Source organism: Octopus sinensis, linkage group LG22 (assembly GCF_006345805.1).
Source record: "Octopus sinensis linkage group LG22, ASM634580v1, whole genome shotgun sequence".
Classification (NCBI taxonomy): Eukaryota; Metazoa; Mollusca; class Cephalopoda; order Octopoda; family Octopodidae; genus Octopus; species Octopus sinensis.
This window is the reverse complement of record NC_043018.1, coordinates 23590004-23612503: the sequence shown is the minus strand read 5'-3', so window position 1 is coordinate 23612503 and position 22500 is coordinate 23590004. Positions and strand designations below refer to the sequence as shown.

The following is a 22500-nucleotide window of genomic DNA, read 5'->3' as shown; positions in this document are numbered from 1 at the left end:
AGATGGACAAAATGCCGACTGCTACATCCACAAGTTTTTTTTATTCTCTTTCTGTTTATTTCCTTGTGTTCCTTTCTGTTGAAGAGTGTTGGCTCAAAACGTAAAAGACTCTCCCACCTTCCCGAGCGCCAAGCACCTGTTTATTGTTTATACACCTGTCTTTGTCTTTTATTTTTGTGTAAATTTCAACTATATATATAGGTGCAGGCGTGGCTGTGTGGTAAGATGCGTGGTTCCCAACCATATGGTTTCAGGTTCAGTTCCCACTGCATGGCACCTTGGGCAAGTGTCTTCTACTATAGCCTCAGGCTAGCCAAAGCCTTGAGTAAATTTTGTTGATGGAAACTGAAAGAAGGTCATCGTATATATCATCATCATTTAGCGTCCGCTTTCCATGCTAGCATGGGTTGGACGGTTCAACTGGGGTCTGGGAAGCCAGAAGGCTGCACCAAGCCCAGTCTGATCTGGCAATGTTTCTACGGCTGGATGCCCTTCCTAATGCCAACCACTCCGTGAGTGTAGTGGGTGCTTTTTACGTGCCAGACGAGGCTGGCAAACGGCCACAATCAGATGGTGCTTTTTATGTGCCACTGGCACGATATTTATATATATATATATATATATATGTGTGTGTGTGTGTCTGTGTTTGTCCTTCCACCATCACTTAACTGATGTTGGTATATTTATATCCCTGAAACTTAGTGGTTCAGCAAAAGACACCAATAGAATAAGTACTAGGCTTAAAAAAAGAATAGGTCCTGGGGTCAATTTGTTAGACTAAAGGCAATGCTCCAGCATGGCCGCAGTCAAATGATTGAAACCAATAAAAAAATGTACACAACAAACTCCTTTTCGGTCTACCAAATCCAGTCTTTCTTTGTTTGGCCTGAGATTAAATGGGACTGAACCTAGAACCAGGCTTCGTACCACACAGCCATGCCATTAATAAATAATATTAATGTTCAGGTGGCGAGCTGGCAGAAACGTTAGCATGCCGGGCGAAATGCGTAGCTGTATTTCGTCTGTCGTTACGTTCCGAGTTCAAATTCCGCCGAGGTCGACTTTGCCTTTCATCCTTTCGGGGTCGATAAATTAAGTACCAGTTACGCACTGGGATCAATGTAATTGACTTAATCCCTTTGTCTGTCCTTGTTTGTCCCCTCTGTGTTTAGACCCTTGTGGGTAGTAAAGAAAAAAAAAATATTAATGTTCACTCTTATGTCTAGATATACTAAAAATCAATTTAGGATTTAACTGAAAGATTACTCAATACTTGTTGTAGAGTACAGATTTTAGTAAGGTGGTGAGCTGGCAGAAACGTTAGCATGCTGGGCGAAATGCTTAGTGGGATTTCGTCTGTCTTTACATTCTGAGTTCAAATTCCGCCAAGGTTGTGGTAGAATAAGTACCAGGTTTGATAAAATAATATGAACAGGGGTCAGTTCGTTGACTGTAACCCTTCAAGGTGGTGCCCTACCATGGCTGCAATCTAATGAATGAAACAAGTGAAAAATAATATGTACATATATTAACTGACCGTAACAGTTTTCTACCTCCTGTTTGAAGAGAGGTTAGATGTCCGTGGCTATTGGAGTCTGAGGAGTTGTCTATAAAGCTTAAGTTTTATGGATGTGAAACCATTGGTCATTCTATGACTGGGACATATATTTAGATGCATGTAAATACATTACTGCTCCAATTGTTAGAGTGTGCTTCTTCTTCGGATATATAATCCACTGATGACCCTCTTACACACGCACGCACACAAAACATGGGCTGTGACTGTAGAGGACATGTGGAGGGTTGTAAGAAAAGAAACCAACATGCTCCTCTTGATGTGCAATATCAGTGTGCACGTATGACAGCTTAACCCTTCAAGCATTCAGATTATTCTGTCAAATATAATATTTATTCATCCATATTGTTTTGAGCTAATCATGCATTATTTTGTAGCTTTAAGGTTTCGATGATGTTATCACCTGTTTTTAGATTGACATTATAGGTTGGTGTGAGATACCAAATCTGGGCAGTTTTAACAGAAAACAGGTAGATTATTTGGGCCGGATATGACCAGTTTGAACACTAAAGGGTTAAGAGGAAAATTGGGTATAAGAGGCATGAGATGTAGGGTACAAGAGGGAAAAACTGTGCTGGTATTGTCATGTGATGCATATGGATAAAGATGGCAGCATAAAGAAATGCTGATCTCTGTGGAGGGAACCTGTGGGAAGAGTAGACCCAGTAAGATGTTGGACAAAGCGGTGAAAGATTATCTTTGGCTGTTGAGCCTCACAGAGATGACAAGGAACCAAGACTTCTGGTGATTTGCCATGCTTAAGAAGACACGACAAACACAATGAAATTGTAGCCATCCATGCATACATGCATGTCTTTAACTACCATGCCCACCTCTCCTACCTTACACATTGCCTCATTTCTGTCAGAATTCTCAGTAGACCCTGTGCCAGAGTCATGTAAATGGCACTTATATCAATAACATGCAAGGACACTTGTGCCAGTGAAATGTAAAATGCACCCATGCTAGCCACTTGATATGATCGGTATTTTAAATAATCATCTTATCTTTATTTATATATATACTAGCAGTATTGCCCGGCATTGCTTGGGTTTGTTTCGACCCTTTAGAATTGGAATTTTTGCATTATGTAGCTTATTCTCTTTAAGTGAACATTTTTCTGGTTGAAATACACCGAAAAATGGTGACACAGGAGTCAAAAAATCATAAAAAATCAGGATTTTCATAGAAAAAAAGCACCTTTTTGATGTAAATAATTTTTGGTCTTAACATGGTCCAATTTAAATTTTATCTTCTACGGAATGAAGAGCAAACCTTCTTCTATCATACTCTCAATATTGGTCAACCTACACCGCAGGGTCTCAGAGATAGTGTTAGTTGAAGGCTACAAAACCTGCCACACACAGACAACTTCAGCTTTATATATATAGATTGTTGTTGGCATCCTTTTTGTCTCGGGAGACAATGGAGTTGCGCATAAAATAATCTAGTTATATATATAAACATCATTATTTAATTGTGAGATTCATTAGTTAGAATCCAGGTATTTCAATATACAAGGCACAGGTAACAGTCAGATAGTGTGCTCAATGAATATAAGTACTTGCTGACAAACATATATTCATACATATATAAAATATACATACATACATAAATATATACGTATGTATTATACAACCTTGTACATATGTATATACATGCAATTATATACATATGATATATATATTTGTTGTCAGTACTGCCTGACTGGTTCCCGTGCCAGTGGCACGTAAAAGGCATTATTCGTGTATGGTCGATGCCAGTGCCACTTAACTGGCCCCTGTGCTGGTGGCATGTAAAAAGTACCCACTACACTCTCGAGTGGTTGGCATTAGGAAGGGCATCCAGCTGTAGAAACCTTATTAGATCAGATTGGAGTCTGGTGCAGCCTCCTGGTTTGCCAGTCCTTGGTCAAACCATCCAACCCATGCCAGCATGGAAAGTGGACATTAAATGACAACGATGATGATATATATATATATATATATATATACATGGCTGTGAAACATGGGCTACAACAAAGAGAGAAGAGCAGAGACTGGTAACAGCTCAAAGAGCCATGGAAAGGTCAATGCTTGGTATCTCGTTGAGAGAGCACATCAGTAGTGAGATCATAAGAAAGAAGTCTGGCGTGAGGGATGTCATCGCAGAGTATACACGCAGCAAGTTTAGATGGGCTGGACACGTCGCCTGGCTCACCGATAATCGATGGACCCGCGCAGTTGTCGAGTGGTACCCGCGTGAGCGGACACGACGACCTGGAAAGGCCTCCACGATGGTGGAGTTACGATTTCAGGAGGACGATTGGGATCACATGGATGTGAAAGGTGTGATCCAGAGAGGAGTGGACAGCATGCTGTGACCAGCGGTGTCAAATGGACACCTGACGGACTGGTCGGTCAAGGTGATCAAGGTGATATATATATACATACACACAAATATATACACACATAGGTACCATATTCAAATGGTGTTTTTTTACATGCCACCTGCACAGGAGCCAGTCCAGTGGCACCGGCAATGACTTCGCTCTAATGTTTTTTCATGTGCCTACGGCACAAGTGCCACTAAGGAGTCGCTGGTAACGATCATACTCAAATGGTACTTTTTATGTGCCACCGGCATGGAAGCCAGTTAGCTGCTCTGGCAATGATCACACTCGGATGTTGCTCTTAGCACTCCACTAGCACGGATGCCAGTCATCAAATTTGATGTCAATTTCACTTGCCTCAACAGGTCTTCGCAAGCAGAATTTAGAGTCCAATGAAGGAAAGATATGCATAAGTGGGCTAGTTACATCCCTCGCATAGGCCATGAGGTTATGGTCTCACTTGGCTTGCTGGGTCTTCTCAAGGACAGCATATTTCCAAAGGTCTCTGTCACTAGTCATTGCCTCAGTGAGGCCTAATGTTTGAAGGTTGTGCTTCACCACTTCATCCCAGGTTTTCCTGGGTCTACCTTTTCCACAGGTTCCCTCAACCCTTTTTTTACACAGCTATCCTCATCCATTCTCCCCACATGACCATACCAGCGTGATCTTCTCTCTTGCACACCACATCTGATGCTTCTTAGGGCCAACTTTTCTCTCAAGGTACTTACATCCTGTCAAGTATGCACACTGACATTACACATCCATTGGAGCATACTGGCTTCATTCCTTGCAAGCTTACGCATGTCCACAGCAGTCACGGCCTATGTTTCACTGCCATATGGCATGGCTGTTCGTACACATGCATCGTACAGTCTACCTTTTACTCTGAGCAAGAGACCCTTTGTCACCAGCAGAGGTAAGAGCTCTCTGAACTTTGCCCAGGGTATTCTTATTCTAGTACCTACACTTTTCAGTGCACACTCCCCTGCTACTGACTTGGTCATCTAGGTAACGGAAGCTATCAACTACTTTTAGTTTTTCTCCCTGGAATGTGGCGGAAGTTGTTCTCTGCATATTTTCAGTGTTTATTGCTCCTGAGCATATATATAGATGATAGATCGCTAGCCACTACACATTCTTTATTTTCTATCCTTGTTTCTTTTTGTGTTCATTTCTTTGGAAGAGCGTAGGCTTGAAATGTTAAAGACTTCTTCACTTACTGAGCATTATACTAATACATTTTTGTCTACACCACCTCTCTTCATCTTTTGTTTTTTTTGGGGAATTTTCCCTATATATATATATGTGTGTGTGTGTGTGTGTGTGTGTGTATAGTCATTAATTATTTGTAGGATTTGATATGATTTGTTTAATATGGAGGAGACCAGATGAGGGCCAAGATCTGTGCATCTACCATATACAAACACATCCATATATATATACCCATGTATACATGGACATATTCATACACTTACGCATATGTGTAGACATGAAATTATATACCCATGCACACCAGTGTGGAGTTTCACAATCCAATGTAAGTTTCAGATTCAATACAAGGAAGGTTCCAGATATGATGTTTATATAGAATAACTCAAATGGGTCAAAGGTTCACTACATCTGTTTTAAACACATTTTTTATTGATGAATAATTTGATTGCATCATAAAGCATTCTTATTTTATATACTATTAATTCTTTTACTTGTTTCAGTCATTTTGACTGTGGCCATGCTGGAGCACTGCCTTTAGTCGAGCAAATTATTCTTTGTAAGCCTAGTACATATTCTATTGGCCTCTTTTGCCGAACCGTTAAGTTATGAGGGCGTAAACACACCACCATTGGTTGTCAAGCGATGTTAGGGGGACAAACACAGGCACACAAACATACATACATACATACATACACATATATACGAGAGGCTTCTTTCAGTTTCCATCTACCAAATCCACTCACAAGGCTTTAGTAGGCCCGAATAGAAGACACTTGCCCAAGGTGCCACGCAGTGGGAATGAACCTGGAATGATGTGGTTGGTAAGCAAGCTACTTACCACACAGCCACTCCTGCGCCTATATATATATATATATATATATATATATATATATACACACACACATACATACACATATATATAAGTGTGGCTGTGTGGTAAGAAGCTTGCTTCCCAACTATATAGTTCTGGGTTCAATCCCACTGCATGGCATCTTAGGCAAGTGTCTTCTATTCGGGCCTACCAAAGCCTTGTGAGTGGATTTGGTAGATGGAAACTGAAAGAAGCCTCTCGTATATATGTGTATGTATGTATGTATGTATGTTTGTGTGCCTGTGTTTGTCCCCCTAACATCGCTTGACAACCGATGGTGATGTGTTTACGTCCTCATAACTTAACAGTAGCCTACTGTTGCCTCAGACTGACCAAAGCCTTGTGAGTGGATTTGGTAGACGGAAACTGAAAGAAGCCCATCATACACACACACACACACTGAATTTATAATAAAGGAGAACAGAGATTTATATCCAGTTATATTCAGCAGTTAATTACTTCTTTTCATTTCTGCATACATATCTATAATATGTGTGTGTGTGTGATCTCCACCACTGCTTGATAACTGATGTTGGTGTGTGTATGTCCCTGCAACTTAGCAGTTTGGCAAAAGAGACTGATAGAATAAGTACTAGGCTTTAAAAAAATAAGTCCTGGGGTCGATTTCTCCCACTAAAACCTTTCAACTTGATGCCCCAGCATGGTCACAATCAAATGACTGAAACAGGTAAATGCTAAAAGATATATTGTGGTTTCCTGAAACACCTGACATTTGCTTCCAGTGCCATCTTCTGACCAGTGTCTGCTAACATTGACTTCTGTTATTGACCATTAACATTGCTAACATTAACTTGTAACTTTGCTCTCCAACACTGTTTTCCATCAATGACCTTCTGTTGTTCATTATTCAGGCACCGTAGGTAGAGATGAAGTTTCTGAGGTATATCTATCGCCCATTAAGCCACAACTATGGCAAAGGCATTCAGCACCTATAGGTAATAAATATGTATATATATATATAAAAAAGGAAATGAAGAAAATGCTGACAAAATAATTTAAGTAATTTAAGTAATTTAATTAGGTGAAAGTTCTTTTTACCGGTTGCGCATTTGTTATAAGCATAACAAATGCGCAACTAGTAAAAAGAACTTTCACCTAATTAAATTACTTAAATTACTTAAATTATTTTGTCAGCATTTTCTTCATTTCCTTTTTTATATATCACAACTCGTGTTCCACATCTCCTTTTTTAAATATATATATATATATGTAAGTATCACGTGCATACATAAACACAAAAAACATGTACATATATAATATGTAAGCATGTATGTATACAAACAACACATATACAGTTATTTATTGTAACATATTACAGCATATATCATCATTGTAATCATCATCATTGTTTAACATCCATCTTCTATGTATGCATGGGTAAGACAGTTGACTGGAGCTTGCCAGGTAGAGAAAGTCCCCTATGCAACTGTGTCTGTTTTGGCAAGGTTTTTTTATGGCTGGATGCCCTTCCTAGCACCAAGCACTCCGCAGAGTGAACTCAGTGCTTTTTATGTGGCAGTAGCAAAGGCGAGGTCAGTTTTTGCATGATTCTTACAGCTGGATGCCCTTCCAAATGCCAACCACTTTACAGTGTGGACTGGAGGCTTTTTTTTGTGGTACCAGCACTAGCAGGGCCACCAAGTAACTCACAAGACATGGAGCTGTGAGAGGGGCAGGGGCTCTTGAGAAGGGGAACTCGTGTCAGAGGGTGAAAGGTTAGAGTGTGATAAAGAGACAGAGAGGCAGAAACAGATGGTGATTCAGTATCAGATGATGAAAGGTCATAGTGTAACAGAGAAATAGAGAGGCATAAATAGGTGTCTTGTTATAGAGAAGGTACATGGTTACTCAGTAACCATGTACCTCAGAGAGAGAGAGAGAGAGATAGACACCAAAAGTGTAAGAGAGAGCAGGAGAGAGATGGTGAAGTGCCAGGGTATACTCACAAGTAACAAGGATCAGAGCATAGATGTGATGATAGTGTAAGAAGGAGAGAGGTACAAAGGTCATAATATACACAGTATATATATATATATAATGATATATATATAGAATGGTTGTATACTGTCAATCTAACACGAACGTGACAGTAGCGGGCTACACCACCGCTGTATAGCCCTAGGAAGCATCGACGCCTCCTGATGGCTTTGACACATTTTTCCCTGTGTCCTTATATACAATGATCCTGAAACACGTGTCCCTAGATGCAGCTCCGGCGGCCGGGGGTGTTTGTCTCCCCTTCGTAAATGTATATAAGGACACAGGGAAAAATGTGAAAAGCCATCAGGAGTCGTCAATGCTTCCTAGGGCTATACAGCGGTGGTGTACCCCCCCTACTGTCACGTTCGTGTTAGATTGACAGTATACAACCATTCTATCGCCCCACCACCGTACGTCTCTACGAGAGATTTAGAAATTTAGTATTTCTTATTATGATATATATGTATATCATCATCGTCATCATCGTCGTTTAACGTCCGTTCTCCATGCTAGCATGGGTTGGACGGTTCGACCGGGGTTCTGGGAAGCCAGAAGGCTGCACCAGGCTCCAGTCTAATCTGGCAATGTTTCTACAGCTGGATGCCCTTCCTAACGCCAACCACTCCGTGAGTGTAGTGGGTGCTTTTTACGTGCCACCTGCACAGGTGCCAGGCGGGGCTGGCAACGGCCATGGTCAGATTGGTGTATTTTATGTGTCACCGGCACGGAAGCCAGTCGAGGCGGTGCTGGCATCGGCCACGATTCGGATAGTGCTTTTTACGTACCACCAGACCAGGGATCCTGGCTGGTTCAATTCGATTTCGATTTCGCTTGCCCCAACATGTCCTCACAAGCAAAGGGGGTTGGCATGGGTGCCTGTCGTACGGTCGCATTGGAGTATTTTACGTGCCACGGCCACGAGTCGGATAGTGCTTTTTACGTACCACCAGACCAGGGATCCTGGCTGGTTCAATTCGATTTCGATAATGATATATATATATATATATATTTATTTTATACTAGCTGGTAATTCACCAATTTCGCACAAATAAGTTTGATTCAGTTTTAGGATACATGTGTGAAACAATATATATTATCATCATCATTTAGTGTCTGTTGTCCATGCTGACATGGGTTGGATGGTTTGACCAGGACTGTCAAGCTAGAAGGCTGCATCAGACCCCAGTCTGATTTGACATGGTTTCTGTGGTTGGATGCCCTTTCTAATGCTAACCACCCTGAGAGTGTAGTGGGTGCTTTTATGTGCCACCGGCACAAGGGCCAGTCAGGCGGTACTGGCAACAGTCACGCTTAAATGGTGCTTTTATGTGCCACCTGCACAGGAGCCAGTCCAGCGGCACTGGCAACGATCTCGCTCAAACGGTGCTTTTTACATGCCACCGGCACAGAAGCCAGTCAGCTGCTCTGGCAACGATCATGCTCAGATGGTACTCTCAGAGCTCCTGATTTCAATTTCACTTGCCTCAACAGGTCTTCGCAAGCAGAGTTTAGTGTCCAATGAAATGTATATGTGCGTGTATATATATGTATATATGTGTGTTTATATGTATGTATGTATGTATGTATATATGTGTGTTTATATATATGTGAATATGTGTGTGTGTGTGTATATATATATGTATAATAATTTGTGTGTATATGTGTGTATGTGTATATATATATGTGTGTGTGTGTGTGTATATATTCTGTTTATACTACTAATGTGTGTGTATATCTGTTGGCATGTCTGTACATATGTCTTTCTCTTTTTTTTAAGCTACATCACTAGATACTTCAACTCCTACACTCCTACCGAAACTGTTCATTTCTACATCAGAAAACCTCTCATCAGAGATACCATGCGAAACGAACTTGCTTCCAATGGTAAGGGTTTTTTTGGGGTTTTTAAAAAAATTTATTGTTAGTTGAAATATTTTGCTTGTTGGATGCATATCATCATTACAACCACCATCACCACCACTTCCATCATCAATATTGTGATTGCTATCATGATCATCATCATCACCACCACCACCACCGTCATCATCACCACCACCACCATCATCACCACCATTGTCATCATCATCGCCATCATCATTGTCATCATTATTATCGTTGTTGTCATTATCATCACTTTAGTTGTAGTCATCATCATCAACATCATTGTATTTGTGACCCCTTTTATGTTGGCAGCAAGGGTTTCATCATTTACCTTTTCCTTGTTTTCACTCATTGGACTGTGGCCATGCTGGGGCACCATCTTGAAAAGTTTAATCAAACTGACTGACTCCCAGTACTTATCCTTTTTTAAAGTCTGATACTGATTTTATTGGTCTCTTTTCCAGAACCACTAAGCTATAGGGACATAAACAAACCAACATTTGTATTGAGTGCATTTGCATTGCATTTCATGTGCGTCAGTGCGTCTTCTTGCCAGTATCTTTTGGTCTCTTAATTCTGTCTTCATTTCCAGTCTCACAATGTCAAACCGATCGATAGCAGACTCGCTGGTTCGTCTCTCCAAGAAAAGGACAGGATGAAACTTAGCAAGTCCCTTGAACTATCTGTGAAAGAGCTTCAGTTTGGTAAAATCAAAGTGGGTCAGACCTATGAAAAATTCTTCTTTCTTAGAAATATTGGTGTCGATTCGTGCCGCTTTAAAATAAAACAACCACCTCCTACTTCTGGCTTGAAAGTTTTCTACCGACTTGGACCTGTAAGTAATGTATTGCTTTTTTTTTTTACTTTTTTTCTTTTATTTTACCTTGGTGTGCATATTTCTGTGGAGGTGCGTGGATTAGTAGTTAGGGTGTAGGACTCATGATTGTCGTAGAGCTGAAAACGAGGCAATTTCTACTCTTCTCCTCTGGAAGCCATCTACTCGCAATACCAGAGGGCGCACACTCTCCTACCCTGATGTAATTTCCAGGGATACAGGCATCCAGCAACAGGACCTCCATAATGCTATGATGGACCGTGAAGTCTGGCGTAGCATGGTAAATTCCATTGTCTTGACCACGGTCGAACAATGATGATAATGATGATTGTAAGATTGTGATTTCAATTCCTGGACTGGGTGATGCATTGTGTTCTTGAGCAAGACACTTCATTTCACATTGTTCCAGTCCACTCAGCTGGCAAAAATAAGTTAACCCTGCAAGGGACTGGCATCCCATCCAGGTGGGGAATTTATATGCCATGGAAACCAGGAAAGTGGCTCTGTAAGTCTATATGACTTGGGAAGGAGCTTGACTTTTTACAGTGGGTGACATATTAGAAATCATTAAGTGACTGTACCATTGTTCTTCTCAAACTTTTAGCTTTGTGGTTATTTAGGGTTGCCTTTGGTCATGGCTACAACTAGTAAGTTACTCTTCAAGGTGGAGGCTTTATTACTTAAGCCTTTTTGCTTCCTATAGATCATAGGCCCTCAATGACTTTTCTCCACTGTTTTCGACTTTGGGCTGACCTTTCTGCTTCTCTCCATTGGATCCTCGTGTTTTTAGCTCTGCCTCACTATCCATTGGAGTAATCATTAGTTTGTAGTAATGTGAGGGACATGAAATTGTCTGTGCAATGGGGACTGAACAAATATCACTCAAGGTATTTTCATATGAAATCACTGGTTTATCAGGTTTCTTGCTACAGTTTACATCTTTTTCCAGTACTGCATTCGCAAATGATATGCACATGCTTACAGAAATTTATAGACATCATCATCATCATCATCACTTTTCCATGCTTGTGTGGATCAAAACAGAATTTCTTAGGCCAATCCTCAATTGTTCCCGAAGCAGTTTATGTTTCTACACATCTGGACATGTCTTCATAAAGATTGGAAATGAATGACATTGCTTGTTTGAGGACACTCATTTAAAATTCAACAATGGGACAGAAACACACACAAAATCCCTTATGTACACACACATATATGTATATACACACATTCAATCCTCCTCTTTTCCACACGCAAACACACAGAAATATAGGCGCAGGTGTGGCTGTGTGGTAAGAAGGCGGCGAGCTGGCAGAAACGTTAGCACACCGGGCGAAATGCGTAGCCGTATTTTGTCTGTCGTTACGTTGTGAGTTCAAATCCCGCCGAGGTCGACTTTGCCTTTCATCCTTTCGGGATCGATTAATTACGCACCAGTTACGCACTGGGGTCGATGTATTCGACTTAATCCCTTTGTCTGTCCTTGTTTGTTCCCTCTATGTTTAGTCCCTTGTGGGCAACAAAGAAATAAGAAGCTTGCTTTGCAGCCACATGGTTCAGGTTCAATCCCACTATTTGACACCTTGGGCAAGTGTCTTCTACTATAGTCACAGGCTGAGCAAAGCTTTGTGAGAGGGTTTAATAGAAGGAAACTGGAAAAAGCACATTGTGTGTGTGTGTGTGGTGTGTGTGTGTGTGTATATATGTATATATAGTTATTATGTGCGTGTCTTTATATCTCTGTCTCACTATCATCACTTGATGGCCAGTGTTGGTGTGTTTGCATCCCCATAGCTTAGCAGTTCAGCAAAAGTGACTGATAGAATAAATACCAGGCTTCAAAAGAATAAGTCCTAGGGTCGATTTCTTTGACTGAAACCCTTTAAGGCAGTGCTCCAGCATGGCCACAGTCAAGTGACTTAAACAAGTAAAATAACAAAAGAATACAGAGAGAGAGAGAGGGGGAGGAGGAGAAGAGACATTACAAGTTATTAATTGAATACGGTTGACATAAACAGTTTCCCTCTCTTCAGACACAAAGAGAGAAATATGCTCACACCCATGAACACAGAGAAAGAGAGAGGGAAGGTGGAGGAGAGAGAGAGAGAGAGAGAGTTAAAGAGCAAGAAACTAGAAAGCTTTAGAAGGTTTGATGTCAAATGAACCAGTGTTGAAATTGCAATGCCAAATAAGCAGTTCCACAAATGCTGAGCCAAAATGTCTCATATTCCTTGATGTTGCATTGTAATTAGTTTAAAGTAAGTATCTATTGTGTGTTTAATTTCTTTTTTTTATTGTTTATCAATGCAGATTGCTGCTGGCCTCCAAGAGAAATTGACAGTCAGACTCCACATTCCTGCGGCTCTAACTGAGAAATATGAAGGTGGCATCAATTTGAAATATAATTTATGTATTGTCACAGAGAAAACATCGTTGGTGCTTCAAATTTCGGCTTGTATCCTTTCATATTTTTCATAATGCAGAACTGGTGTGCACTTTCTACCTTCTGCTTGTTTCGGCCATTGAACTCCAGCCATGTGGGGGCACCCCTTTCAAAGGTTTATTTAGTCAAACAATTGATCCCAGAATTAATATTTTTAATTCTTGTACTCATTGTCAATTTCTTTTGCCAAACTACCAGTCATGGGGCATAAACAAACTAGCTCCAACTATGAAGTGGTAGGCAGCGGCAGGGAGGGCAAACACAAGCAACAAGCATAAAGATGCAAACACACACACACACATATCACCCTCTTTTACTAACCTATATCTCTCTCCACCCCTACACACTCAATAATATTATAAAAAGAGACAAATCTGAAAAAATTCAATCTGAAGAATCCACTAAAGTGGATGCTAGCGCTAATATATGATTTATAAAAACATGTGACATATTAATAAAAATCTGTAAATATAAAACCATCCAGATTTCTGAGTACCTTATTTCTTCTAATATCATCATCACCATCATCATCATCATCATCATCATTGTTTAACGTCTGCTTTCCATGTTAGCATGGGTTGGATGATTTGACTGAGGTCTGGCGAACCAGATGGCTGCACCAGACTCCAATCTGATCTGGCAGAGTTTCTACAGTTGGATGTCTTTCCTAACGCCAACCACTCCGAGAGTTTAGTGGGTGCTTTTACATGCCACTGGCACGAGGGCCAGTCAGGCAGTACTGGCAATGGCCATGCTCAAAAGGTGCTTTTTATGTGCCACCTACACAGGAGCCAGTCCAGCAGCAGTGGCAACAACCTCGCTCGGATGTTTTTTCACATGCCACCAGCATAAGTGCCAGTAAGGCAACGCAGGTAATGATCACGCTCGATTTTTTTTTTTACATGGCACCGGAGGCCAGCTTATTGCTCTGGCAATGATCAAGCTCATATGGTACTCTTAGCGCTCCCCTAGCACAGATGCCAGTCATCGAATTTGATTTCGATTTCACTTGCCTCAGCAGGTCTCTGCAAGCAGAGTTTAGTGTCCAATGATGGAAAGGTATGCATAAGTGGGCTAGTTACACCCCTGGAAAAGGCCACAAGGTTATGGTCTCACTTGAGCTTGCTGAGTCTTCTAAAGCACGGTATATTTCCAAAGGTCCTGGTCACTAGTCATTGCCTTGGTGAGGCCCAATGTTTGAAGGTCATGCTTCACCAGGTCTTCCTGGGTCTACCTCTTCCACAGGTTTCCTCAACCGCTAGGGTGTGGCTCTTTTTCACACAGCTATCCACATCCATTCTCGCCACATGGCGGTACCAGTGCAGTCGTCTCTCTTGCACACCACATCTGATGCTTCTAAGGTCTAACTTTTCTCTCAAGGTACTAACACTCTGTCGAGTATGCACACTGACATTACACATCCGTCGGAGCATACTGGCTTCATTCCTTGTGAGCTTACGCATGTCCTCAGTAGTCACAGCCCACGTTTCACTGCCATGTAGCATGGCTGTTCATACACATGCGTCATACAGTCTGCCTTTTACTCTGAGCGAGAGGCCCTTTGTCACCAGCAGAGGTAAGATCTCTATGAACTTTTCCCAGGCTATTCTTATTCTAGCAGTTACACTTTCAGCACACTTGAGATTACTCCAATCTGGCCACAGCTGAAATTGTGAGGATCATCCGGTTCTTGACTGAAGATTAAAGGTTTCAAATGACCTGTCCGTGTTTTTTGTATCGTCTTCTGGATGTTTTGCGTTCTTGTCCCATTTTGTATATTTTTATTTATATATATACATATATATAGCGGTGTACGTACACTATGTTCTCTTATATGTAAGTACACATTTCACTAAACTTTGTATGACTTCTACAACACTCTCTCTCCCCGCTCACTTACATTTCTTTGCCTTTCTTACTTTGCACTTCACTTTGTCCCCGTCTCTCCCTTTTTCTCACTCACTCTCTCTCTCTCTCTCTCTCTCTCTCTCTCTCTCTTCTCCCCCTCCTTAATTCCTTTGTTCCTCTTTTCCTCTCTCTTCTCTTCTCTGACAACTGGCCTTTTTGGGTTTGGCAGCAGTCGAGCAACATCAACACATTTCTTCTGCCCTAAGGCTTAAATTCCTAACATGCCAGCTGAATTCAGTTCGTTTCCAGTCGAAAGACGCCTGTTGTGATGTCCTGTTATTATTATTATTGTTGTTTTTACGTATTATTTTTGTATTTATATTCGTGTAACATCGTCCGTTTTTCCATCCTTGTTTCGTGTACATTCGAAGCTTTTTTCCTAGGAATCTAATGCTCTTAGCTTAGTTTTTCCTTGGGGCTGGCCAGATTGGAGCAATCTCAAGATTAATCAGCCGAAATTGCGAGGATGATCCAATTCTTGACTGAAAATTAAAGGCTTTGAATGACCCGTCGTGTGTTTTTTGTATCATCTTCTGGATGTTTTGCGTTCTTGTCCCATTTTGTATTTTTATATATATATATATATACTTCTAATATAAGGACAAAATTTTTCAAAAAGGTCTTATCAGCAGCCAGCATATTAAAATACCTTTGAAGGTGAAAATTATAAACAATTATAAATAAGAACAAAAGAAGGAAATTTCCTATGCCAATATGCTGAAAAATAGACTTTAGATCGTCTAGCCACATACAATATTTTTCACTATAAATACAGTGAAAAATATTATATGTGGTTAGACAATCTAAAGTCTATTTTTTCAGCATATTGGCATAGGAAATTTCCTTCTTTTGTTCTTATTTATAATTATCTGAATCGTGGCTGATGCTAGCGCCGCCTCGACTGGCTTCCGTGTTGGTGGCACGTAAAAAGCACCATCCGAATCGTGGCCGAAGCCAGTGCCGTCTCGACTGGCTTCCGTGCAGGTGGCACGTAAAATGCACCAATCCGACCGTGGCCGATGTCAGCCTCGCCTGGCACCAGTGCAGGTGGCACGTAAAAAGCACCCACTACACTCACGGAGTGGTTGGCGTTAGGAAGGGCATTCAGCTGTAGAGACATTGCCAGATAAGACCGGAGCCTGGTGCAGCCTTCTGGCTTCCCCGATCCCCGGTCGAACTGTCCAACCCATGCTAGCATGGAGAATGGACGTTTAACGATGATGATGATGATGATATATATATATCTGGCAGTGTTGGCTATAGCCTAGTCACTCGTATTGTTAACCAGGTGATACATGAAGGAATCATACCCAATGACTGGTGTAGCAGCACCATAGTCAACTGCTACAAAGGTAAGGTTACACTTTAGATACAAATGATTACAGGGGTATCAAGTTCTTGCATCAGGTAATGAAGGTACTTAACCAAAGATAAACCTCTGTACCTGGCTTTCGTTGACATGGAGAAAGCCTTTGACAAGGTGCCCCGATCCCTTATCTGATGGTCAATGAGGAAACTAGGGATAGATGAATGGTTAGTGAGAGCTGTGCGAGCCATGTACATGCACACTGTCAGTAAGGTGAGGGTTGACAACGAGTACAGTGAAGAATTCTGGGTAGAAGTAGGGGACCACTATGGTTCAGTCCTCCTCCTATTTATCATAGTCCTCCAGGCAATAACAGAGGAATTCAAGACAGAATGTCCCTGGGAACTCCTCTATGCTGATGACCTTGCTCTAATTGCTGAGTCACTATCAGAACCAGAGGAGAAGTTTCAGGTGTGGAAGCAAGGATTAGAATCGAAGGGCCTTAGAGTCAACCTAGCTAAAACCAAAGTCCTAATAAGTAGGAAGGTAGATGGCCCTGCTTGATCTGTAGAAAAGGCGTATGTAGAAACTCTATAAGATGTACCCAGTGTAAGCTATGGACACGTAAGAGGTGCAGCATTGTCAAAGGAAGGCTAACTGGGAAGATAGTTTTTGCATGTGGCAGATGCTCAAGAGTAATAAACACTGAAAATATGCAGAGAACAACTTCTGCCACATTCCAGGGAGAAAAACTAGAAGTAGTTGATAGCTTCCATTACCTAGGTGACCAAGTCAGTAGTGAGGTCGGATGTGCTGAAAGTGTAACTGCTAGAATAAGAATAGCCTGGGCAAAGTTCAGAGAGCTCTTACCTCTACTGGTGACAAAGGGCCTCTCGCTCAGAGTAAAAGGTAGATTGTATGATGCATGTGTACGAACAACCATGCTACATGGCAGTGAAACATGGGCTGTGACTACTGAGGACATGCATAAGCTCACAAGGAATGAAGCCTGTATGCTCCGATGGATGTGTAATGTCAGTGTGCATATTCAACAGAGTGTAAGTATCTTGAGAGAAAAGTTAGACCTTAGAAGCATCAGATGTGGTGTGCAAAGGAGACTGCGTTGGTATGTTCATGTGGCGAGAATGGATGAGGATAACTGTGTGAAAAAGTGCCACACCCTAGCAGTTGAGGGAACCTGTGGAAGAAGTAGACGTAGGATGAGGTGGTGAAGCATGACCTTCAAACATTAGGCCTCACCGAAGCAATGACTAGAGACCAAGAACTTTGGAAATATGCTGTGCATGAGAAGACCCGGCAAGACAAGTGAGACCATAACCCATCGCCTTTACCAGGGGTGTAGCCAGCCCACTTATGCATACCTTTTCTTCTTTGAACACAAATTTCTGCTTGCAAAGACCTGTTGAGGGAAGTGAAATCGAATTCATAATCGAACCAAATTCGACGACTGGCACACCTTCCTTCATCGGATACTAAACTCTGCTTGCGAAGACCTGTTGGAGCAAATGTAATTGAAATTGAACCAAATTCGATGACTGGCATCTATGCCAGTGGAGCACTAACAGCTCTATATGAGCAGGATCACTGCCAGAGTAGCTGTCTGGCTTCTATGCCAGTGGTACGTAAAAAGCACCATTTGAGCGTGATCGTTACCAACTTCACCTTACCGGCACTTGAACAAAACATTCGAGTGAGGTTGCTGCCAGTGCCGCTGGACTGGCTCCTGTGCAGGTGGCACATAAAAAGCACCTTTTGAGCATGGCCGTTGCCAGTACTGCCTGACTGGCCCTCGTGCCAGCGGCACGTAAAAGCACCCACTACACTCTCGGAGTGGTTGGCGTTAGCAAGGGCATCCAGCTGTGGAAACTCTGCCAGATCAGATTGGATCCTGGTGCTGCCATCTGGTTCGCCATTCCTCAGTCAAATTGTCCAACCCATGCTAGCATGGAAAATGGACGTTAAACGATGATGATAATGATATATTATTATATATTATTATATTATTATATCAAAATATATAAGGATATTATTGTTAATAATTCACAATAATATCAGTGGCTAGCATGCTTAAAAGAATCTTAAAGGCAAAATTATTAATTAATAATGAAGGTTAGTACATGTATCCCCAGCATGCTAAAAATAACTGTCAAAACTACTCAAAACCAGTTTTCACTTGTACACAAGGGGGAAATTGGGGGAACGAGCAGTAAAAAGAATCAAAAATGATTTGCATTTTCAATTCTTCTCATCTATGATACAGGGTCTTAAAATTTTATTCGTTGTTCACTTGATTTTGCCCTTGTGTACAAGTGAAAACTGTGGTTTTGAATTCTTTTGAGTGCTAATTTTAGCCTGCTGGTGCTACATGTAGTACCCTATCTATATACTATATATATATATATATATATATATATATATACTAGGCCGACAAATCAAAATAGATGAACATCAATGGAATTTGTATCTTTGTGGTACCAGTGCCGGTGGCACACAAGAAAACCATCCGAACGTGGCCATAGCCAGTACCGCATCGACTGGCCTCCGTGCTGTGGGCACGTAACAAACACCATCCGATCGTGGCCGTTCGCGAGCCTCATCTGGCACCTGTGTCGGTGGCACATAAAAACACCATCCGAGCGTGGCTGTCTGCGAGCCTCGTCTGGCACCTGTGTCGGTGGCACATAAAAAACACCATCCGAGCATGGCCGTTCGCCAGCCTCGTCTGGCACCTGTGTCGGTGGCACATAAAATCACCTACTACACTCTCGGAGTGGTTGGCATTAGGAAGGGCATCTAGCTGTAGAAACACTGCCAGATCTGACTGGCCTGGTGCAGCCTTCGGGCTCCCCAGACCCCAGTTGAACCGTCCAACCCATGCTAGCATGGAAAGCGGACGTTAAATGATGATGATGATGATGATGATGATGATATATAGGGTGGCAAATATTTGTTATAAATATCATCACCAGTGGCCCAGCATGTATAAATAGTCAATAGACAACATATTCATATTTCAAACTAGAAAATTACCCTTTAACAGGTACATGTAAAAATTACCTGTTAAAGGGTAATTTTCTATTTTGAAATATATATATATATATATACACACACACACACACACACACATACATACATCATTCTCTCTGGTTTTTTCCCTTCATTCCTTTCTGCTGAAGAGCAGAGGCTCAAAACATAAAAAACTTCATTTTTCACTTCCCCAAGTATCAAACTAATACACCTTCTTGTCGTTCATAAACCTGTCTTTTGTTTTTCTATAAATTCCATCCATCCATTCATTCATTCATTCATTATATTAAGGTCTATTACTACATGTAAATGCCTCACACTGCTATGGGACTCTGACACCCATAACAGCGTGAAGCACTTACATGTGGTAATAGCCCTTAATATAATGAATGTATTTATATATGAAGAGAAAAATAGTATATTTTGTATTAATTTTTTCCTGAACTGGTTTTCCATGCTGGCTACTTGATAAATTCTTATACAGATTTTATTCTTATATATTATTATCTATCTCTCTCTCTCTCTCTCTCTCTCTCTCTCTCTATATATATATATATATATATATATATATATATATCGGAGTAAACACATAAATGTGAAACAAGGTGGAAAAAAAGAGTACTCAAATAGCAGCAGAAAATTCAACAAAATCTGTTACTCTGAGTTTCTCGTTGCCGTTCAGCAGATGACGAACGGCAACGAGAAACTCAGAGTAACAGATTTTGTTGAATTTTCTGCTGCTTTAAATAAAGTATATATATATATATATATATATATATGTATGTATATGTATAAATATCTTTATGGTGTACTTCCACACAAATTCTGTCTACCAAATTCACTCACAGGGCACATACACACACATATGTAGTCACTTGCTCATTCACACAGTATCATACACACGCTTGCACTAACTCATTCACTCACACACACACACACACACACTCACACTCACTCACATGCATACAGCTGCTTGTTCAGTCATTTGCACATGCACATACACTCATTCACACTGAGCTCCACACATTTACACACACATACACACAGTCACTGATATGCACACACACTCTCTCTCTCTCTCTCACACACTCACTCAACACATTTTTACACTCACCATACTCACTCACACAACACACACACACACTCAACACCTTCTTACACTCACCATACTCACTCACTTTCTCTCACACTTTCTCAACACATTCTTACACACACCATACTCACACACACACAACACATTCTTACACTCACCATACCCACTCACTCACGCACACACTTACTCAACACATACGTTCATCATACACACACACACAATACATTCTTACACTCACTATGCTCACACACACACACACAACACATTCTTACACTCACCATACTCACACACACGCACAACACATTCTTACACTCACCATACTCACACACACAACACATTCTTACTCACCATACTCATACTCACACACACACACACACACACACACACACAACACACACACACAACACATTCTTACACTCACCATACTCACACACACACACACACACAACACATTCTTACACTCACCATACCCACTCACTCACGCACACACTTACTCAACACATACACTCACACACACACACACACACAATAAACAATACACTCATCCACATCTGACCAAAGCCGTTTGACCATCAACAGTATTCTCAGCTCACTGATTCTCATCAGCCAGTGCCCCTTGTAACCATTCTACCTTAACAAATTTCTGCTGCTCTACACCGAGGTCACACTATAGCCAGTATGACTCACCAGTGAAGTGAAACCACGCCCTTTCTTTGGATTCATCACCTCATTTTACAATACAAGGATGGTAAGTTAACTTTCCCTCTTTTTTTTTTGTTGTTTGGATCATACATACATGAGTGGGGTGGATTATCCATTGATCCATCCGATCACCACCACCACGACTGCTTTTCTTACTGTTAATCATTTCAATTGGAAAGTCTGAAGAGAATTTTGGTTTTGTGTAGTAAGATAAACAGGAACAAGCATTCTTAGGAAAGGTGTGCAACGGGTGAACTGTGAATAAAGATTTGAATTTGCAGCCTTGAGGTAAGTAATTTAGTATCTATATCTCACAGTCATTGTACCTTGTGTATATATGTGTACTTGTATGTGTGTACACACACACATGCACTATATAATTTCATGTATGCTAGTTTCCTATAGCAAGGGATTTGATCTGAGATCGTGTGCTGGAACGAAAACAATTGCAGCGTGGAAGGTGTTGGTAAGCCATTTAAGAAACACACAAAAGCCGTTCGATTCACTTCAACATTTAAGTTTAATTTGTCAAAATATTTTCGTCACTAAAATCCGCGACCTTTGTCAGTGAACAGGTCGCGGATTTTAGCGACGAAAATATTTTGACGAATTAAACTTAAATGTTGAAGTGAATCGAACGGCTTTTGTGTGTTTCTTAAATGGCTTACCAACACCTTCCACGCTGCAATAGTTTCCTATACTAATACATTATTTGTGTTAATTTCTTATGCTAACACATTATGTATGCTAATTTCTCGACCTAATACATTGTATATGCTTATTGTAGTATGTAATATATGCTAATATGTTTTGATAATGTGTGTGTGTGTGTGGTACAGGGTGTAGTGAATAATCTGTTGCCTAAATTGCACAAAAATGAAAATAACACAGATATTTCATTCTAACAGATATATTTACGAAAAATACATAAAAATATCTTGAAATACTAAAGAGTAAATTTATTCAATAAAATCGCCATTGGCTTCAACCTCGGCCTCCAGAAGACATCAGAATCTCCTGTAAATCTTCTGGACAGTCTCCTTGTTTAAGTTGGTGACTGCTGCCATAATCCTTGCTTTCAGATCATCTTTGGTGTTACAAGGAGTTTTGTTGGTCTCTCACTCAACTGCACCCTACACACAATAATCAAGGGGGTTGCAGTCTGGGGAGTTAGGTAGCCAAATGTTTGGGGTAGTGTGGTCACAGAAATTGTCTGACAACCATGACTGGGTTCTCCTGCTTGTATGATATGG

The 22500-nt window shown here is 41.0% G+C and overlaps 1 protein-coding gene across 1 annotated transcript in view; it reads left to right on the top strand.

Moving 5' to 3' along the window:
* LOC118767520 overlaps window positions 1-22500 on the top strand; it is a 46319-nt gene that overhangs the window by 18830 nt on the left and 4989 nt on the right. Inside the window, exons 4-8 of the mRNA XM_036512217.1 lie at window positions 6903-6986; window positions 9809-9915; window positions 10505-10747; window positions 13058-13202; window positions 21192-21535. Of these exons, the coding sequence (XP_036368110.1) occupies window positions 6903-6986; window positions 9809-9915; window positions 10505-10747; window positions 13058-13202; window positions 21192-21238 (626 nt within the window). The 3' untranslated portion in view covers window positions 21239-21535. The remainder of the gene's footprint in view (window positions 1-6902; window positions 6987-9808; window positions 9916-10504; window positions 10748-13057; window positions 13203-21191; window positions 21536-22500) is intronic.